The sequence below is a fragment of the Sorex araneus genome, chromosome 9 (genome assembly GCF_027595985.1).
Source record: "Sorex araneus isolate mSorAra2 chromosome 9, mSorAra2.pri, whole genome shotgun sequence".
Lineage (NCBI taxonomy): Eukaryota > Metazoa > Chordata > Mammalia > Eulipotyphla > Soricidae > Sorex > Sorex araneus.
In genome coordinates this window covers 10829198-10851051 of record NC_073310.1, presented here as the reverse complement: position 1 = coordinate 10851051, position 21854 = coordinate 10829198, and the positions used below count along the sequence as shown (strand labels likewise).

Genomic DNA, 21854 nt, shown 5'->3' with positions numbered 1-21854 from the left:
ATGCAGAGAGAATAAACCCTTTAACCTTGGCCGTTTCACTGCCCGTGCCTGTCTGCTCTAGAAAACAAAGCTACTCCGTGTCTGCTGAGTGTTAGAACTCAGCAGGAATCCCAGACATAGTCACTGAGAGGTGACTGGGGTGCTCCTAAAGGCCCCCTCACTCCTGGGGGCGCTGGGGAAGGGGAAGCCACACCTGGAGGTGCTCAGGCCTTACCACCAGGGCTCTGTGCTCAAGGATCACACCTGGAAATGCTGGGGGAACCGTCTGGGGTGCCGGGACTGAAGCTGGGTTGAGCGTTTTAGGCGCTGTACTATCTCTCTGGCCACCCTGGTGACGTCTATAGTCAATATGGGAACTAAAGGAGATTCTGCTATTCACCGATGATCTTTAGGTAAGCTACAGGAACCATTCATTCAGAGGGGCAGTTCGAGTTCGACTAATACTGGCTCCTGCCGGCCGCCGTCGCCCGTCTACTGCGGCTGCGCGCGTCTCGCCCGGAGGCCGTCGCCCTCCCGCCAAGATGGCGGCGCCCAGTAGCTGGGCTCTTCGGGGCTGCTTCGGCTGTGGGTGGTCGCGGCTGATGCGGGTCTGCCCGCCCCTCCGGCTGGGCGGCTCCTGGCCCGGGGGCCCCCTGGGAGTGCGGCTCATGTCCCAAGAGAAGCGGTCGGCGGAAACTCACTTCGGTTTCGAGACGGTGTCGGAGGAGGAGAAGGGGGACAAAGGTGAAGGCGCGGTGGCGGTGGGTGCGGGGATCGGACTCCGAGTCAGTTTCTTTGGCCCACTTGGGCATTGACCTAAAGGCCTGTTAATTGTGATACCGTGGCCGGGGCTACCCCACACCTAGCCCGATCCCGCAGGGACGTGTGTGTGTGTGTGTGTGTGTGTGTGTTTGTGTGTCTGTCTATCTCACACCTAGCCCGATTCCTCAGGGACGTGTGTGTGTGTGTGTGTGTGTGTGTGTGTGTGTGTGTGATACTGTAGCCGAAACAGCCCTGCTTTCCAGGGGCTACCCCACACCCAGCCCGATCCCGCAGGGACGTGTGTGTGTGTGTGTGTGTGTGTGTGTGTGTGTGTGTGTGTGTGTGTGTGTGTGTGTGTGTGATACCGTAGCCGAAACAGCCCTGCTTTCCAGGGGCTACCCCACACCCAGCCCGATCCCGCAGGGACGTGTGTGTGTGTGTGTGTGTGTGTGTGTGTGTGTGTGTGTGTGTGTGTGTGTGTGTGTGATACCGTAGCCGAAACAGCCCTGCTTTCCAGGGGCTACCCCACACCCAGCTTTCCAGGGGCTACCCCACACCCAGCCCGATCCCGCAGGGATGTGTGTGTGTGTGTGTGTGTGTGATACCGTAGCCAAAACAGCCCTGCTTTCCAGGGGCTACCCCACACCCAGCCCGATCCCGCAGGGATGTGTGTGTGTGTGTGTGTGTGTGTGTGTGATACCGTAGCCAAAACAGCCCTGCTTTCCAGGGGCTACCCCACACCCAGCCCGATCCCGCAGGGATGTGTGTGTGTGTGTGTGTGTGTGTGTGTGTGATACCGTAGCCAAAACAGCCCTGCTTTCCAGGGGCTACCCCACACCCAGCCCGATCCCGTAGGGACGTGTGTGTGTCTGTCTGTCTGTCTGTCTGTCTCTCTATCCCACACCCAGCCCGATTCCTCAGGGATGTGTGTGTGTGTGTGTGTCTACCCCACACCCAGCCCGATCCCGCAGGGACGTGTGTGTCTATTAATTATCACCAAGTCCCATAAATTGAGTGTTTATGATGTACTAGAAACCCTTCAGATATTCCTCCACCCCATTCTCATTTCAGCTTTCCTGTAGCGATTATTGTTATCCCGAATTATGCAGGAGGAAATCAAACTTTTGTTAAACATTCTTAAAAATGATCTATTTACTTATTTTGCATTGTGGGTCACTCCGGCGATGCTTAGGGGTTGCTCCTGGCTCTGCACTCAGGAATTACTCCTGGTGGTGCTGGGGAGACCATATGGGATGCTGAGGACTGAACCCGGTTCGGCCGCTTGCAAGGCAAAGGCCCTCCCTGCTCTCCTATCATTCAGGCCCGGGAAATCAAAATTTAAAGGTTAAGAAGGGGCGGGAGATGTGGGTCAGTTGTAGAGTAAGTTGTGCATGTGTGAGGATCTGAGTTAGAGCCGGCTATTAGCAAGGAATTAAAAATTTTAAATAAAGGTTAAGGGGCTGGAGATAGAGTAGAGTACAGGGGTTCAGTTGCTTGCCTTGCGTGGGACCCCACCCCGGTTAGATCTCAACACCGCATGGTCCCCCTGCACCACAGGGAGTGACCCAACCTATCCCGAAAAAACTTTTTAAAATAATGATTAGGTGATAACTTGCCAAATTTAAAATAACTCATAAATGGAGAAATTAGTATTCTAGTTTGATTTGATTTGTTTTTTGAGGCTAGGGGCCACACCCAGCAGTGCTCATGCGCGGGTCCCAGCTAGGTGCTTGTGGTCCGAGTCAGTCCTCTCTCCACTGGGGATCTTTTGGTGCTGGGGATGACCCAGGCTTTCCTTCCCACCTAGCCACATCTGGACCTGAGGACTGAAGCACTGGCAGTCTTTCCTTTCCCCTATTTTTTATTAGAAATGAAGGTTTCTAAGTTTTATCAGTTTTTATTTTATTTAAATTTTACATTGACGGACTAGAGAAATAATACAGGGGTTAAGATACAGTGGACCTGGGGCTGGAGTGATAGCACAGCGGGGAGGGCGTTTGCCCTGCACGCGGCCGACCCGGGTTCGATTCCCAGCATCCCATATGGTCCCCTGAGCACGGCCAGGGGTAATTCCTGAGTGCAGAGCCAGGAGTGACCCCTGAGCATCGCTGGGTGTGACCCAAAAACCAAAAAAAAAAAAAAGATACAGTGGACCTGGGCTCAGTAACTGTCACCCATGTGGTCCTCAGCCCCTCCAGGAGTGAACCGCGTTACATTTGCTAAGAGGACAATTGTGTTGTTTTCCTCCCGTGTCAGTCTACCAGGTGTTCGAAAGTGTGGCCAAGAAGTACGATGTTATGAACGACATGATGAGTCTCGGCATCCATCGAGTTTGGAAGGATTTGCTGCTGTGGCGGATGCACCCACTTCCTGGGACCCAGTTGCTCGATGTTGCTGGTGGCACAGGTAATGTCCGGTTCCCACCCTGAGTGTCAGCGCGCACCTTCTCTAGAAATGAGCATCTCTTGGGCCAGAGCGATAGTACAGCGGGTAAGGTGCTTGCCTTGTACGCGGCTGACCTGGTTGGATCCCCAACATCCAGTAAGGTCCCCTGAGCCCTGCCAGGAGTGATTCCTGAGTGCAGAGCCAGGAGTAACCCCTGAACATTGCTGGGTGTGTCCCCAAAACAAAAACAAATTTTTTTAAAAAAAAATCATATTTCTCAGAAAGCTTTAGTGGGTTTTTTGGGGGCGAGTCATAAAATAGGTTTGTTTGGGGTTTTTTTTTTGGTTGTTTTTTTTTTTTTCTTTGCTTTTTTGCTTTTTGGGTCACACCAGCGATGCACAGGGCTTACTCCTGGCTTAAGCACTCAAGGAATTATTCCTGGTGGTGTTCGGGGGACCATATGGGATGTTGGGAATTGAACCCAGGTCGGCCGCGTGCAAGACACGCTGTGCTTTCGCTCCAACCCCATAAAATAATTTTATTTAGGAAATAAGAAAGACAGTGAGAGAAGAGAGTGCCTCAGGGAGTAAAGAAAGGAATAACAGGGGCTGGAGCAATAGCACAGCGGGTAGGGCATTTGCCTTGCACGCAGCCGAACCGGGTTCGATTCCCAGCATCCCATATGGTCCCCGGAGCACCGCCAGGAGTAATTCCTGAGTGCATAAACCAGGAATAACCCCTGTGCATCACCGGGTGTGACCCAAAAAGCAATAAATAAATAAATAAATAAATAAATAAATAAATAAATAAATAAAATAAAACATAAATTCTAAAAAAAAAAGAAAGGAATAACATACTTCCAAGTTGGGTTGCAGGCAGTTCCACAGGGGGATGTGCCAACTGTATATAATCTTTCTTTTTAATTTTAAACAAAGCACAGAGTATCAGGCGGGGGTCTGACTCAGGAGCAGAGCGCATGCCCTGGTGTGTAAGGAAACCATGGTCCAAGGCCTGGCACCGCAAGACAAAAACCCCACCAGGGGTCTGGAGCAATAGTGCAGCGGGTAAAGCATTTGCTTTGTATGCGGCTGACCGAGGTTCTACCCCAGCATCCCATATGGGCCTCGAGCACCCCCAGGGGTGATTCTTGAAGACAGACTCAGGAGTAACCCCTGAGCATCACCAGGTGTGGTCCCCAAAACAAAACACCCTACCAGATTATCTGCTCTGTCCTGTTCTCTCTCTCTCTCTCTCTCTCTCTCTCTCTCTCTCTCTCTCTCTCTCTCTCTCTCTCTCTCTCTCTCTCTCTCCCCTGCCCCCGTCGTTTGTTTAGGTTTTTTATGTTGGTTAGATTAGACTTTCTCTCCCAAGCCCATGTTCATTCTTGAGCATGCGCCTCTCTTTCTCTCTGCTTTTTTCTACACCCTTCTTCTCTCTTGAACATGTTTTTGTCTTTCTCTCTTGTTCTCTGCTTTTTCCACTCTGGAGAAGCCCGTGTTGGTTTTTTGTTTTTTTTTTTTTTTTGCTTTTTGAGTCACACCCGGCAATGCACAGGGGTCACTCCTGGCTCATGCACTCAGGAATTACTCCTGGTGGTGCTCGGGGGGCCATATGGGATGCTGGGATCCGAACCCGGGTCAGCCGTGTGCAAGACAAACGCCCTACCCGCTGTGCTATCACTCCAGCCCCCATGTTGTTTTTTGAACACATTCTCCTCTCTTCTTCTCTTCTCACACTTCTCTAAGTAAATTTTACTCCTGGCGGTGCTCAGGAGACCATATGGTATGCCGGGGATCGAACCTGGGTCAGCTATGTGCAAGGCAAACACCCTACCGGCTGTACTATCATTCCAGCCCCTCTAAGTAAATTTCCTTCAACAAAGATTAGTTGGCTGCTCTAAAAACACTTTCAGAAGATTAGCTTAATACTCTAGGTTCTTAAGCAAAATCTGCGAGGAGCCGTAACAAGCAGTATGGCTATACTGGGAAGCTGGAGATACTCAGAGATGGGGTAGAGTAGTTATAAATTTGGTGAGTAAAGGATCCTGTGTGACAACAGAAGCAGCAGCTAGGAGAGTGGGACGTGGTGGGGTCGGGAATGATTGTTTGTATCTTTCCCCTGATGTTGCTTTCACAAAATTAGAAAAGATTAGAAGGCAGCCTTCTGAGTGTTTAACATTTGTTATAGCTGTTGGGTGGGGGCAGGAGAGATGTGCTGTTCTCTATATATTTAGGTCTTGAGTCATTTATAGTGAGAATAGGTTTGTGCGTTACTTATGTAATTTTTCAGAAGTATGTTTTTTTAAAGACTCTTAGAAGGGGGGTTGGAGCAATAGCACAGTGGACAGGGCATTTGCCTTGCATGCATTTCCAGGTATGACCCAAAAAGCAAAAAAAAAAAAAAAAAAAAGACTCTTAGAAGGGGCTGCTGGTGCAGTAGGACAGCAGGTAAGGTGTTTGACTTGCACACGGCCAACCCAAGTTGGATCTGCAGCGTCCCATACGGTCCCCGAGTGCAGAACCAGGAGGAACCCCTGAGCGTCACAGGGTATGACCCCAAACAAACAAAAACAAACCGAAATGAAGATTATTAAGAGACACTTCTGTGGAAGTGAGTAGAAAGCTCCATGTGTGTTGTTTTGGTCTGGTTTTTTGGGCCACACTTGCAGGGCTCAGGGCTCACTCCTGGCTCTGTTCTCAGAGATTAGGTAGACTTGAAGAACCGTAAGTGGTACTGGGAATTGAACCCAGGTCAGCTGCGTGCAAGGCAAGGCGCCCTACCCGCTGTGCTATCGCTCTGGCCTCGGGACTTCCATTTCCCTAGACTCTCACCTCCAAGGCCCTTGATGTTGTTTCTCATCGTCCCTCTTGCTTCCTTCCCAACAGGTGACATTGCATTTCGATTCCTCAGCTACATTCAGGCGCAGCAGCAGAAGCAGCAGAAGAGGCAGTTAAGGGCCCAGCAGAACTTGTCCTGGGAAGAAATTGCTCAAAAGTACCAGCAGGAAGAGGACCCCTTGGGCGGTTCCCGGGTGGTGGTGTGCGACATCAACAAAGAGATGCTCAGGATTGGGAAGCAGAAAGCCTGCACCCAGGGATACACAGCGGGTAAGTGCCGCCGGCGACTAGAGACAAGAAAGGGTTCTGTGCTTCTCAGCTAATCCAGCACATGTGCCTAGCTTTGTTTTCCAGCTTTCCAAAATTTAGCTCGAGGCAGTGTTGAAGGTCATTCGTGTGCCTGATGCTGTCCTGTGCGTTATCCACTGCAACTCAGACCCTGACTTACGCAAGGGGCGAAAACCAAAGAACAAATGCAGTATCTCAAGTATTAGGGTTGATACATGCCACATCCGCATTTGGATCTCAGCTCTTGGGCTCCCAGACAGTGGCTTTCAAGCCCCAGCGGGTCCTGGATGAGTCTGATGCTCTATTTCCCAGAGGAGGGTGGCCAGGAATTATAACCAGAGCCTCACGTGGGCAGGCATGGAACTTGGGGGCCGGAGCCTTAGTATAGTGGGAAAGGCATTTGCCTTGCATGTGACCTGGCATGTGACAGGTTTGATGTCTGTTATCCCATGTGGTCCCCTAAGCACCTCCAGGAGTGACTCCTGAGTGCAGATCCGGGAGTAACTCCTGGGCAGTGCCCACATGTGACCCAAAAGGCCAAAAAATAAAATTGAAAGGAACTTGGGGGACGGGAGCGATAGTATGATGGTTATGGCGCTTGCCTTGCACGCAGCCGACCTGGGTTTGATCCCTGGTAGATATCCCACCTGGTCCCCTGAGCCTGCCAGGCCCGCCAGGGGTAAGCCCTGAGCACTGCAGGGTATGCCGTGCTTTTTTTCTTTTTGGGTCACACCCAGAGATGCTCAGGGGTTACTCCTGGCTTTGCACTCAGGAATCACTCCTGGCGGTGCTCAGGGAACCCTATGGGATGCCGGGGATCGAACCCGGGTCGACCGCGTGCAAGGCAAACGCCCTCCCCGCTGTGCTATCACTCTGGCCCCAAGATGAAAAATCTTTTCCCCCTCATTTTTTCAAATGAAAGTTCGGGTTCCTGCCGTGGCTGCACCACGACTGCTCGGCCTCTCGGAGCCTCGACACCGCCCTCTCCCAGGCGGGCCACGCTCTGCCGCGGGCGCCGTGAGCGACACTGCCCACCCAGGACTGTCTGTGGTTGTTTTAGCTCCGTTCCTCCTCCCCCGGCCTCCTCCCACCCCCAGACGGAGCTGCCTGAGGGACAGCAGGCCGTGAACAGCCCTTTGTTAGCCGCCAGTTGCTAGTCTGAAGGCAGGCGGGCCCCGTGCTCAGAGACAAAGGCACTGTGTGTCCACACGCCCACTGCAGCCCCTGCTTCCTGCTCTCCAGCGCGGTCCCAAAGAACGGAGCACAGAAGCGGAGTGGTAGGTAATCCCCGTGTCTGGATCCTGCCCTCAACGTGTTTGCCCGAACTGCCCAGACAGATCCACCTGCCGGGGAAGGAAGTACAGCCCAGTGGCTTGCGTCCTTTCCCCTCGCTGCTTCACCGAACCCTTATGAATAATGCCTTCATAGCAGCAGCAGCAAGAAACCAAGTTCGATCCCCAGCACTGCCTGGTCCCCCGAGCACGCCAGGAGTGGGGTTATGGCTCAGGTAGACAGCACCTGCCCCGCTTGTACGCGGGAGTCCCCGGCTTCAGACCCCAGGCCCACAAACATCCAAGGGAACTAGGCATTCTTAGTCTAGAGGCTACCTGAACAATGGTAAGAATCACGGGGTCGGAGCAATGGTCCAGTGGGTGAAGCATTTGCCTTGCATGCAGCCGACCTGGCTTTGATCCTCGGCACTTCCATCAGGAGTGATGCCTGAGTGCAGAGCTAGGAGTAGGCAGGCCCTGAGTGTTGCCAGCTGTGGCCCAAAACAAAGAAGCAAAAGAATCACAGTCATTTTTCCATGTCCCATTTATTATCCTCGATGTGTGTGTCTCCCCCAAAGAGAGGCTCCCCGGACAGGAACCCAATAATTTTTTTTTTTTTTTTTTTTTTTTTTTGCTTTTTGGGTCACACCCAGTGATGCACAGGGGTCACTCCTGGCTCATGCACTCAGGAATCACCCCTGGCGGTGCTCAGGGGACCATATGGGATGCTGGGAATTGAACCCGGGTCCGCCGCATTGCAAGGCAAATGCCCTACCTGCTGTGCTATCGCTCCAGCCCCGCAATAATCTTTTTCACACCCCTCCCCCCTCCCTCCATAGTCGCGGTGACTTGGGCTTGCTCTCTACCCAGATGTGGGGGTTACTCAGCGGGTTCCAGCGTGTGGCCACTGGGACTCAGGCGCTCTTAGCTGCAGTGTACTTGCCGGGGTCACGCTCTTAAAGCACAAGTTCTGATTTTGATGTGGGGAGGGGGATTTGCAGCGGGGCCTTACCTGTGTGCTCAGCAGACACACTTCCTGGCCGAAGTGCTCTCACAGTTTTGTTTCTTGAACAACACCTGGCTGTGCTGGGGGCTTACACCTGACTCTGTGCTCAAGTATCACTCCTAGCAGGGCTCTGGGGACCGTCTGCAGTGTGGGCGGATGAAGCCCAGTCAGCCATGGACAAGGAAAGCAGCTTACCCATTGTCCCCTCTCTCTCTCTCTCTCCAAGCCTTCTCATGTTTTTTTTTTCATTGCTCATGGGATGGCAGGGAGTGTGGGGGGGGAAATCCCTTTTTTGTGGCTTCTGGGTGGCCGGAAGCTGCTTGCGGCCCTGGGGGTTGCAGACAGCAGAGTTATCTACCAGGAACACACAACAGCGCTGTGGGCCAGGGCTTCCTCCTGGCTCTGCTCTCAGAGATCACTCCTGGCGGTGCTCCAGGGACCTAACGGAGTGCCAGGGATTGAGCCAGGGTTGGCTGCATGCAGGGCGAGCACTCTACCTGCTGTGCCGTTGCTCCTGCCCCAGGGCAGAAACTGGGGAAAAAAAGAAATTATTTGATGGCCAAAATCAGCATTGTATCATGAGATTTTGGGATGCCATTTAAAATGATGGGGGCAAGAAAGCGAATACAGCAGGCAAGATGCTTGCTTGCCATATTGTGTCTGACCTGGGGTTCAGTCCCTGGCATCCCAGATGATCCCCTAAACACTCCAGGAGTGATCCCTGGGGACAGAGCCGTGAGTAAGCCCTGAGCACAGCTGAGTGTGGCCCCAAAGCCAGAAAAAAAGTAAAGGGAGGGGCTGGAGTGATAGCACAGCGGGTAGGGCGTTTGCCTTGCACGTGGCCGACCCAGGTTCGAATCCCAGCATCCCATATGGTCCCCTGAGCACCGCCAGGGGTGATTCCTGAGTGCATGAGCCAGGAGTGACCCCTGTGCATCGCCAGGTGTGACCCAAAAAGAAAAAAATAAAAGTAAAGGGAGCTAGGCTATGACGTGGTGGTGAGGCCCTGAGTTCAGTCCCCAACAAAGGAAGAGAGAGGAGGGCGGGAGGTAAATATGTATGTGTGTATATATGTATGTATGCATGTATGTATGTATAGCAAGGGAATACTGAGTATTGGACTGCAGGCTTCATACATGTGAGGCAGGTGCTTTCCCGCTGAGCTACTTTTGTAGCCTCAGACATTACTACATTTTTGTTGTTTTTCTTTGGGTCAAACCCCCGCGTGGGGCTGGAGCAATAGTTCAGTGGGTAGGGTGTTTGCCTTGCACGCGGCCTCGGCCGACCAGGGTTCAGGTCCCAGCATCCCATATGGTCCCCTGAGCACTGCCAGGGGTGATTCCTGAGTGCAGAGCCAGGAGTAACCCAAAAAGCAAAAAAAAAAAAAAAAAACAGTGTGCCCAGGCTGGCCAGCCTGGCCAGGCTCAGTGGACCATGGACCATGTGGGATGCTGGGGCTCGAAACTGGGTTGGCAGCATGCAAGGCAAAACGCCCGCCCCGCTGATCTATCAACCCGGCCCCCAGATGCTACTTCTTTTTTTTTTTTTTTTGCTTTTTTGGGTCACACCTGGCAATGCACAGGGGTTACTCCTGGCTCTACACTACACTCAGGAATTATTCCTGGTGCTGCTCAGGGGACCATATGGGATGCTGGGAATCGAACCCGGATTGGTCGAGTGCAAGGCAAACGCCCTACCTGCTGTGCTATCACTCCAGCCCCTGCTACTTCTAATATAATGTGTGTGAGAGGATTTGCCCAGCACCAAACCTGCCATTCTCACCAACCAGGTGTTCGAGCTGTCAGTCAGTCAGTTCTGACACTGACTGTTCAGTATTTGCATCAAATCCCACAGGTGCCTAAACTTAATCCCATAGGAGGCCCCCTACTCCCGAAGTCAGCCTCAGATGGGGGTCTCAGTGGGCTGCGCTTCTGCCTACCTGACTCCAGACTCGAGGGTGCTCGTAACCCGCCCCTCCCGCCCCGCAGCTGGCCGGGCTCCCAGGCCGAGGCCACAGCTGGTTGTCTCTCCCAGGGCTCGCGTGGGTCGTGGGCGATGCCGAAGAGCTGCCCTTTGATGACGACAAGTTTGACGTGTACAGCATCGCCTTCGGGATCCGGAACGTCACACATATTGATCAGGTAGGAGTGACTGCAGCCCCAGCGCAGGTGACTCTCGGGGACAGCCCCACAGCACGTGAGGAAAAGGAGCCGTTCTTCCCTGGCCCTGCTCCCAAACACAGCCGTCACGGACTCTAATGCCGTGGGTTTGTTGATGCAGTGCCCCGGGCTGCTAATAGTCCTGGCCACTGAATTAAAAACAGATCAAAGGGGCTGGAGCGATAGCACAGCGGGTAGGGCGTTTGCCTTGCACGCGGCCGACCCGGGTTCGAATCCCAGCATCCCATATGGTCCTCTGAGCACCACCAGGGGTAATTCCTGAGTGCATGAGCCAGGAGTGACCACTGTACATTGCCGGGTGTGACCCAAAAAAAAAAAAACAGACCAAAACTCAAGGGCCAGAAAGAGTCCAGGGGTTAAGGTGCATTGCCTGGCATGCAGCTGATGCCAGTTTCTTCTCTGGCGCCATGTGGTTCCCCCAGGTGGCCAGGAGCAGCAGTCAAGGCCCCATGCACTGCTGGGGTGACAGGGATAACCCGGCATCGCATCCTCGGGCCCTTGCATTGAACCCCCAATCCAGTAAGAGGGGCCCCCAGACCCCAGGAGTACTACTCAGGGGGGTCCTCTCCAAAAAAAGAAAAGAAAACCCAGAGCAGATTCCCGTAGGAGCCTTCGTGACCTGGGCGGTTATTTCCGTCTTTGAGACTGTTTTTCTCTGGCAAGACTTACCGGTCTTGCTCCATTGGCATTTCATGTTTCCTCTCCCTGGGAAAGTCATCTCACCCTGTGAATTTGCAAATCCTGAGAGGCATTTCTTTTTCCTTTTTTTCCTTCTTCTTTTTTTTTTTTTTTTTTTTTTGGTTTTTTGTTTTTTGGGCCACACCCAGCAGTACTCAGGGTTCAGGCAGGCATATGGGGTGCCAGGGATCAAACCGGGGCTGGCTGTGTGCCAGACAAGTGCTCTACCCGCTATACTAGCGCTCTGGCCCACTCCAAGACATTTCTAAGGCCAGCATAGAAAAAGATACTCAAACATTATTTTGCTGGAAGGTAGCAAGATTTTTCGTTTCTTGTAGGGAGAAGGGAATGTTCACCTCTCGATCTGAAGGCCGTCTTTACTTCTACTGTTAAATTCCATCCAAAGATTTTGCAGACAACTTGCAAGATACTGGTTTCATTTCTTTTTGGTAGACTCCGGTTTCATTGTTGATGCTTTTGGTGGGACATAAATAATTCAGATGAGCTTCATTTTTATTACCTATCCTATGTCTCCAGCCAGTTTACTATTATTTTTCTTCCCTTTTTTTTTGCATTACTGGTAACAAACCTAGGGCCTAACATATGCAAGAATGTGTATTCTATTGCTGAGCTACATCTCTGGACCTTTTTTTTAAAAAAATTTTGTTTTGTTTTCTTTGCCTTGGGGACACACCCAGCGATGCTCAGGGCTTACTCCTGGCTCTGTGCTCAAGGACCACTCCTGATGGCTCTTAGAAGACCATTGGGGGTGCCAGGAATTGAACTCAGGTTGCCCCATGCAGGGCGAGCACCCTATGTGCTGTACTAGCTCTCTGGCTCCAAATTTTGCTTTATTTTTTTCATTTAAAAAAAAAAAATTGAGGTGTCATGCTCCATGGTACTCAGGGCTTACTCTGATCAGGAACCGTTCCTGGTGGGGCTTGAAGGATCAACCCAGGGCTAGCTACGTGCAAGGCAATCCTCTTATCCTCTGTACTATTCTTTAGCTCCCCCCCTTTTTTAGGGGGAGTGGCTCTTTGTTCAAAGATCAGTTTAGGCAGTGCTCAGGGGGACCAACCATATGTGGTCCCTGGGAGTGAACCTGGTTTGGTTACACTCAAGGGACACACCATACCCGAGGTCCAGTATGGCCCCATCTCTTCCTCTATTATTTCCCCTCTTCTCCTCCCTTTCATATTAGATGATTAGGCTCCATTTGCATTGATTTACATAATAAAACTTACTCCAGACTCAGTAATGATTCCGATGCTTCTGCTCTTCTGCTGTTCTGGTAGTGCTGCAGTTAATAACCTATACACATCATTTCTGCCATAGACATATTCTGTAACATAGATTCCTGGAAGGAACTAGCCCGATCAGAGAGGCAGTTTCGATGAGTAATTCTGTGTATTGTTGCCCGAGCACTAGAGGTGACTCTTGAGTACAGACAGTGCCGGGAAAGGCCCTGATGACTGTTGGGTGTAGCCCAAACCCCCACCCCTCAAAAAAAAAAAAAGAAGAAGAATCCCAAGTCTCCTTCTCTTCATAGTCAGAATACCTGGGAAGTTCACGACATTTTGAGATTATCTTTGCTGTTATAGCTCACCAACTGGGAATGGAAAAAGGGTCTGTGAGAAATAACTTGACGCTTACAGAAGTTAGCGCTGTCCTGCCCTACTGAACTCAAGTAAGATCTGCTAAGCAGGGGCAAGAGAGATGGTACAGTGGTTAGCGTGCTTGCCTTGCACGCTGCCAACGTGGTTTTGATCCTCACCCAATATGGTCCCACGAACCCCGCCCGGAGTGATCCCTGAGCCAGGAGTAAGCCCCGAGTACTGACATATATGGCCCCCACACACACAGCCACCACCCCAAGAGACAAGGTCAGCTAAGCAGTGCGCTCTGCTCTGTTTCGCAGGCCCTCCAGGAGGCCCATCGAGTCCTGAAGCCGGGAGGACGGTTTCTCTGTCTGGAGTTCAGCCAAGTGAACAATCCCCTCATCTCCAGGTCGGTGCTGTTCCTAACAGGGCTTTGTTCTCATCGTCTCGTCAGAGATTTTGTGTGAAACAGGGAGAGGATGTAGCTCAGGGAGGTAGCTTGGCAGTAGTGCACTTGCCCTGCCATCCATTCCATTCCCAGCACCTCAAAAAAGAAAAAAGGGGGAAAATAGAAATAGCCGGTAAGCTGTAATCACAGCTTTGTAGTCAGAGTTTCAGACTCTGACCCAGAGGCCAACCAGTTCTAAGTGACATCCAGGCCAGAAGAATCTCAAAGCGATAGCTAAAGGTTCAGTGTTTTGGGTCTGTCTTTGCGGAGGTGGGGGGAAAGAGGTGAAGGGGTGTATGGTTGGAGCCGCACATAGCAGTGCTTAGAGGACTGTGTGGTGCTGGAACTTAAACCTGGGGCCTCCTACATGCAGAGTATGTGCTGCTGTTTATGATTTTTCCAACCCTAGCTCTCTTATTTATTTGGTTTTGGGGCCACACCGGACTACGTTCAGGGGTTACTCCTGGCTCTGCACTCAGGAATTACTCCTGGCAGTGCTCAGGGGACCATATGGGATGCCAGGAATCAAATCAAGGTTGGCCACATGCAAGGCAAGTGGCTTACATGTTTTACTATCATTCTGGTCCCACCCTTCTTCCTTTTTTTTTTTCTCTTTTTTGGGTCACTCCCAGCGATGCTCAGGGGTTAGTCCTGGCTCTGCACTCAGGAATTAGTCCTGGCGGTGTTCAGGGGACCGTATAGGATGCCAAGAATCGAACCTGGGTTGGCTGCATGCAAGGCAAATGCCTTCCCCACTGTGCTATCACTCCAGCCCCTGGTCTTACTTTTTATCAGGGGGATGAGGAATGTGTTCTGATGTTAACGTTTTGCCTTTCTGTGTAGGCTCTATGATCTGTACAGTTTCCAGGTCATTCCTGTCCTGGGAGAGGTCATCGCCGGAGACTGGAAGTCCTACCAATACCTTGTAGAAAGTATCCGGCAGTTCCCACCTCAGGTACAAACCACCTGTTGTTCAGAACAAAGCCCCTAAAGTCGAAACTTCATGTGATCCTTACCGTTTCTTTCTTTGCATCTTAGGAGGAGTTCAAAGAAATGATAGAAGATGCTGGCTTTCAGAAGGTGACTTACGAAAGCCTCACATCAGGCATCGTGGCCATTCATTCCGGCTTCAAGCTGTGACTCCTTTTCGTTCTGAGGCATGAGACACTCACATCCTGTTAGAGGCCTGAACGAAGGTGACCATCAGCAGAACATCTCTTCGGGATTTGTGGACGCCTATTTTAAAATGACCAGCCTCAAAGTGGAAGATGGGGCCAGAGCGGTGGCACAGTGGGGAGGGCACAGGCCTTGCACGTGGACAACCCAGGTCCGATCCCCAGCACCCCATATGGTCCCTCGAGCACTGCCAGGAGTGATTCCTGAGTGCAGAGCCAGAAGTAATCCCTGAGCATCACCAAGTGTGACCCAAAAGCAAAAAAAATGTGTAGAAGCACACTGGTCACTTTACTGCAGCTGTTATTAGCAGCTGCTTTAAGCCTTCACCCACCACATTTGGTGTCTTGTTTTTTGCTTACCTTCTCGTTTTTCTTGGCTGCATAGTGTGCGGTTAAAATCAAGCCAGATCTTCATTTTTAAATCTATTTGTATCATATTTAAGTACTGATGCTGCCTCCCAGAATCATTTTAACTCAGTGAAGATTTGAACCCAAAAATATGTCCTGTGACTGAGTCAACCTTGCAGCCTGGGACTGTTACTTAGGCCAAGGCCCACGTCACAGGACTAATGCTAGAATTACGCCCTGGCCCACTAAGTGAGCCTACAGTGTGCCTGGTGTTTATCATTTTCTTCTTGGGGTGAGGGAAATATATTTTATCTTTTACTCAGTGTCTGTCATGAGAATAACTCAACCCTTTTGAAAGTACCAGCTAACTCTTGCTTTCTTGCTTCATACACCAAGTGGCCTTCAGAACACACTTGAAAAAAGGGTTTTATAACAAAGTGAAGTTTGAATGTTCAGCTCCAGTTCTCGGGGGCAGAGTTCTTATATTCTTTTGTTTGGGGGTCATGACCAGCAGTGCTCAGGGTACTGTGGGTGCTGGGGATGTCATGCAAAATGCGTTCCCAGGGGCTGGAGCGATACCACAGCGGGGAGGGCATTTGCCTTGCACTCGGCCAACCCAGGTTTGATTCCCAGCATCCCATATGGTCCCCTGAGCACTGCCAGGGGTAATTCCTGAGTCCAGAGCTAGAAGTAACCCCTATGCATCACCGGATGTGACCCCCCCCCAAAAAAAAGCAGGGGGAAAAAAAAAAGCATTCCCAGCTTATTTTACTACCTGGCCCAACTGTTGTCTTATTTTGGGCCTGGGGTCCCTCTTGGCAGTTCCTGGTGGTTTAATGCTCAAAGCGAGACCCAAGTTATGTGGTGCTGCCTTAATGGCGATTATATTTTGTTTTAGAGCCACATGTGGTGGTGCTCAGAGCTTACTCCTGACTCTGTGCTCAGGGATCACTACTGGCAGGGCTCTGGGGACTGAACCTAGGTGAGCCACGTGTAAGGCAAGCACCCTACTGGCCGTACTATGGCTCCAGCCCCTGGCTATTTATTTATTATTATTATTTTTTTTTTTTTTTTGCTTTTTGGGTCACACCTGGCGATGCACAGGGGTCACTCCTGGCTCTGCACTCAGGAATTACCCCTGGCCGTGCTCAGGGGACCATATGGGATGCTGGGATTTGAACCCGGGTCGGCCGCGTGCAAGGCAAACGCCCTACCCGCTGTGCTATCTCTCCAGCCCCTGGCTATTTATTTTTAATACAGTTCACTATTTGACGTTGGGGTCAGGCCATATTTTGAGTATGTCTGAAGCTTCAAGTTTTAAGGAGCCTTAGTGAGAAATTGCAGAAACTAGTTGCAATTTTGGTTTTGGGGCCATACCCAATGGTGCTCAGCTATCAGTCCTGGCATCAGATTTTCAATTTATAAGAAGTGAGGCTGGGGGCTGGAGTGATAGCACAGCGGGTAGGGCGTTTGCCTTGCACGCGGCCGACCTGGGTTCGATTCCCAGCATCCCATATGGTCCCCTGAGCACCGCCAGGAGTAATTCCTGAGTGCATGAGCCAGGAGTAACCCCTGTGCATCGCCGGGTGTGACCCAAAAAGCAAAAAAAAAAAAAAAAAAAGTGAGGCTGTAGAAATAGCATGGGGGCGTTAAGGCTTTTGTCTTTTTTTTTTTTTTTTTTTTTTGCTTTTTGGGTCACATCTGGCGATGCACAGGGGTTACTCCTGACTCTGCACTCAGGAATTACCCCTGGCGGTGCTCAGGGGACCATATGGGATGCTGGGAATTCAACCTGGGTCAGGCCACATGCAAGGCAAAGGCCCTCCCTGCTGTGCTATCACTCCAGCCCCAAGGCTTTTTTCTTACACGCAGCTCCCACCCATCTGATCCCTAAGCATCCCCAGAAGTGATCCCTGAGCACCCTCTTCCGCCTAAAACTGGCTGCCAAGTGCCTTGAAGTGAAGCTAAGTGAAGTGTGCCTGTTGTTAAAAGCATCCTTTTCCTGGCAGCAGATAATGGCCCTGATCAAATTAGAACTCCTGATGCTGAATTGTTTGTGAGGCCTGGGCTCTGGAGGCTTCAGAAACAGAACCGGCTCGTTGGGTCACGTGGGGAGGTACTTAGGCAATACAACCCGTGTTGCTCAGAAATAGCAGTGCTGGGGTTGAGCTCAGGCTCTCCATGTGCCGAGCATGCTGCCCCTGTGAGTTATTCCCTGGCCTGAACAAGATAGGGTTATTTTTTTTTTTTGGAGGACACATTTGTGGTGGTACTTGGGAATAACTCCTGCCTGTACATTCCTAGTAGGGCTCATTGGACCACAAGGGGTTGAGACCAAAGTCAGGTGGACCACATGCAAGGCAAGTGCTCTACCCCCTCTCTCCCCGTCCCCTGGCCAAGAGTTTTGGAGACAAAATTCTTATTGGCGGACTGGAGTGGCCATGCATCAGGTAGGGCATTTGCCTTGCAAGTGGCCAACCCAGGTTAGATCACCAGCATCCTGTATGGTCCTTGAACACTGCCAGGAGTAATCCAAGCATCTCTGGCTTTGACCCAAAAAAAAGTCAGGGGGAAAAAAAAAAAGGTCCCATTAAAATAAAAAATTTCTATCCTTCTGACATATGGTCAGAATGGAAATTAATCATGAGGATTTTTGGAGGCTGAAGCTAGTACAGCTGGTAAGGCACTTGCCGTGCACATGCTCAACCCAGGATCGATCCCTGGCATGTCGTTCTTGTCCCCTCGGCGGTGCCAGGAGTTAAATCCTGAGAGCATAGCCAGGTGTGACCCAGGATTGACAGCCAAGCACCAGTGGGTATGGCCCCAAAATTTTTTTTAAAAAAAGGATATTTTCCATCATTCACGAAGTCTGAGTGGCCCCTAGTGCCATCCTGGGTTCATTACCTCATCCTCCCCCCAGGCTGAACATGCACAACTTCCTGGGACTCCTGAAATCTTAAATTCTGGTAAAGAAAAAACATCATTACTACCTCCAAGTCCTGACGACTATAGGGAAACTCAAAAAGCCATGGCACGACTATCCTTCCAATATCCCAAGGCTGCTGACTTCCGCCTCTGGCCTATTTCCTTTCTCTTTATAAAACCTGTCTTTTGATGAAGTAAATATGGCAAGTCTTCGTAAAATCGCAGGAAACCTTTCTTCAGAACCAACTGATAGGAACTAACACACACTTCTCCAACAGATTTATTTTTTAAAGGAATGAACTTCAAGGAGAAAAAACATGGGCAGAGAGGTATGGAATAGAAAATAAATACAAATGTAAGCTGAGTTGCTAATTGTTTTATAACCACAACAAATCAGTACAGAGAATAGGCCCTGTACAAACAACACAATAAAGGTTCAGAGATTGAGGTGTTCTCTTAGGCAAGGCTGAAGATTTCAGTCTCTGGTTATTTGGGATTTAGGCTGCAGTCCGTGTTTTGGATGGATCACTGGGCGCGGCACAGTTCATGCTCTAACCAGACTTGAACAGCAGAATGGCCACCTGGCCCAGGTAGAAGTAGATGAAGTGTTTGGTTTCGTGCGTCACATAACTACCGAAGTTCCTCCCCACGATGCAGTGCCAGGTGGGATTGTACTTCTTGTCAAACTCCTGGGGGGAGACGGGAGGAAAAAATACTGAAACTTCAATGCTAAAACCGAAGTTCAGTTTGCCTGTTCATTTATGCCTCCTGAATAAGCAGAGCCCGGAGGGCAAGGAGAACGTCAGTATCTGCAAATTCTTAGGATGATTAAAGAATGTTCCCCAGTTCCAAGGCGCCTACGTAGTCCATTAATGCAAACATACTTGTAGTCCCAGCTAAGATGGAAATGGGGCTGGGAGACAGGGAGCTTTGTTGTAATGGTAATTTCACCTTCATAACTTCTGTAATATTCTTGCCACATGAATATCGCCAAGTTTCAAAGTTTATAGAGTAATCCTATAAATTTATCTAATTCTTAACGTGTCATTTTTAAGAGTTCTTATGTGTGGATAAAACCCCTAAACTATACTACTATATATACATACTGTAATCCACCCCAAAACCAAAGGGAAGAATGTAATCGGCCATTATAACTCCTGTATCACCAAAGACAGACTTCCAAGAGAGGAAGCATCAATTAGCATCTACAACAAACCACTCTGGATCAAAACTGAAATTTAACGGGATTGGGGCAATAGTACAGCAGATAGGGCGTTTTCCTTGCTTGAGCCTGACCTGGGTTCAATCCCTGGCATCCCATTACCAGGAGTAATTCCTAAAGGCAGAGCTAGGAATAACCCCTGAGTATCTCCAAGTATGGCACAAAACAACCAAAAACCCCTTAAATTTAAAGGGACACGAGGCTGGAGCAATAGTACAGTGGGTAAGACATTTTTTAATGCCTTCCACGTGTCTGAACCGGGTTCAATCCTGGCATCCCATGGATGGCCCCCAAAAAACCAAAGAGAAAATTTTACAAAGGAACAAGACATTTGGCACACCACTGTTCCTATTTACTTTTTTAAAAGGTGTTGGAGAGACTGGAAAGAGCAGGTAGAGCATTTGCCTTGCACTTAGCTGACCCGGTCAGATCCGTGAGCACAGGGCCAGGAAGAAGCCTTGAGCACCACCAGGTGTGGCCCAGAAACAAAATTATGGTGTTGGAAGCAGAATCTCCTAACCTCCTGATCAAATTTTACTCTTAATTAGAATTTCAACAGCACTCCTTTCCACATCTACCGGGGAAACCTATACCTGGCCCGCAAGGATAGCTCCCTGCAGAAGCCAAGTGTTCCCCACTTCCCAGGGGGCTCTGGGGGGCTCGAAGCCCGTGTGAACATCTCCACTTAGGTGACCGCCGACAGGCACCAACACTAATCTCGCTGCAATTCACGGTGAATCACGCAAAATTTGGCTCCTCAAACTGTCTGCATCATGGAAATTTTTTGGCTCCATTAAGGAGAATTAACATCCTTAGCAGCGAGACGAAGAAAGCTTTTATGCTGCATTTGTCAAAAAGGGGGGTGTGGGGTAGGGGAGAAAAAAAAAAAAAGGTGTTTATTTCTGTTCCATCCGAAGTCTTCCATCTCCCCCCTTCTCGCCTGGAACACACTCCCACCGCTTCGGCTGCCAGCTTCCTTCCCAGAAAACGCATCCCGAGAAGCGGGCCGCCGCTGCCAGCTCGCCGCAGCCTGTCAGTTAGGAGCCCCCAACCACCACCACCACCACCACCACCACCACCACCACCACCACCGGCACCACCCACCTCCCCGCGACAGCCGACCGAACTCCCCACTGGCGGGCTGGCTGGCAGGATCTCCTGGCCCGGCTGGAAAACACCCACACAGCGCCCCCCGCCCCCCCTCCGGAACACCCAGATGGAGCCACGCGCAGCAATCATGCAAAGGGGGGCACCGCCGCTCCCCGATCCTAGAGACCGTTGCTAGGTGGCGCTTTCCCCTCGCCAAGCTAGGTAACAGGGGGGGAAAGAAAAAAAAAAAAAAACAACTTAGCGCCGAGGGTCTGGTGCTTCCCAGGAGGAACGCAGAACGCACGCCCGGCGTTCTTTCTGGAAAGCTCTACCCGCGGGCTGGCCTGCGCGCGCCCCCTCCCCCCCGGCCCCGGGATCCCGGCCGCGCGCGCTCTCCGGGGACGCCGAGCCCCCCCCACCCCAAGATGAGGCCGAGCTGGGGCTCTGCGCCCGAGCCTCCCCCCCACGACCCTCACCTTTTTAATATGGGCCGCGATGTCCTTCTCGATGTTGTATTTCTCCAGCGCCTGGGTCGCGCACTCCACCGAGTCCTGTTGCATCTCCTCCGACATATCCGCATTTTTGATCACCGCCTTTCGGTCGCACATGGTTACCTAGGGGGCAGGTCGGGGGGCGAGGGGGGTGGGTTGGGGGATGAAGGCGGGCACACCGGGTGCCCACGGGGCCCGCAGCAGGGCTGGGCCGGCTCCCCCCCCACCGCCTCCCCCCCTCCCGGGCCGGGCGCTGTCCAGCCGCCGCGCGCCACGCCACCTGGCAACGCCGCCGCGCCACCCTCGGAACGACGCCCCCCACCCCGACCGCTTTCCACGGCAGTCGCCCGCCGCGCGGACCGAACGGCCCGACAGGTCCCGCGGCGAACGCAGCGGCGCCCCCCGGGCCCTCACCGGGGAGCAGGGGCTGCAACGGTCTCCTGGGGGAGGGGCTGGCGAAGCTCAGACGCGGCGAGCAGCACCGACGCTCCCGAAGCCGTGGCGCATCTAAGGCGCCCCACGCCAGCCGCCGCCGCCTAGAGCCCCGGCCCCGCCCTGCTCCCGCCGGCCCCGCCCCCCGCCGGCCGCCTTGATTGGCTTAGTGCCGGCCTCCGAACGCGTCCATTGGTCCAGGGGCTCAATGGTCCCTCAGGATCTTTCTCCCGCATTTTGTTGCAGCCCACAATGCACCGCTCGCGGCGTCGGTTGCCCGGGCAATGGGCCGCACGCGGTGAGAGCCCCAAACTCCGAAGGTGGAGCCTGGGCGGGGTCGCGAGCCCCCGCGCGGCGATGCCAGGAGGAGGAGGAGGAGGAGGAGGAGGAGCTGCCGCAGCTGCAGCAGCTGCCAGGGCGCCTGGGACAGAGCCCAGGGAAACGATTCCAAACTGACCCCCAGGAGGTGTTCTGGAAATCAGGACAGTCTTGGAAGAGTTGGTGCGCAGCGCCTCTGCCTACCCCCCTCCCTGCACCTCCACCTCCGCCCCAGGTCAGAATGGTTCTGGGAGTCTGTCCCAGGTGACCTAAATCTGAACTCAGAGTGCTCAACTATGGGCAGCCGGCCTGGACTTGCGCACAAGCGAGACCCCAGGTGGCAAGGGCTTGGTTTCATGCTCCGCTGCCTCATTCTTCCATGTTCTACTAATTAAAAAGAGAGAGAGAGAGAGAGAGAGAGA

General features: G+C 51.8%; 2 protein-coding genes across 2 annotated transcripts; one reads left to right on the top strand and one right to left on the bottom strand.

Annotated features, from left to right (window-relative positions):
- The first annotated feature begins 506 nt into the window (after positions 1–506).
- On the top strand, positions 507–15273 carry COQ5 (coenzyme Q5, methyltransferase). Its single transcript, XM_004611081.2, has 7 exons — positions 507–723; positions 2998–3147; positions 6012–6233; positions 10563–10669; positions 13305–13393; positions 14276–14387; positions 14471–15273. The coding sequence occupies exons 1-7, from the start codon at positions 522–524 to the stop codon at positions 14570–14572; spliced, it is 984 nt and encodes a 327-aa protein (XP_004611138.2). The 5' UTR covers positions 507–521; the 3' UTR covers positions 14573–15273.
- A 2871-nt stretch (positions 15274–18144) lies between these two features.
- DYNLL1 (dynein light chain LC8-type 1) lies at positions 18145–21232 on the bottom strand. Its single transcript, XM_004611080.2, has 3 exons — positions 21097–21232; positions 20668–20805; positions 18145–18569 (listed from the first exon to the last, which is right to left on the bottom strand). Exons 2-3 carry the CDS (start codon positions 20797–20799, stop codon positions 18432–18434), a joined length of 270 nt encoding a protein of 89 aa, XP_004611137.1. The 5' UTR covers positions 20800–20805; positions 21097–21232; the 3' UTR covers positions 18145–18431.
- Positions 21233–21854: the final 622 nt, after the last annotated feature.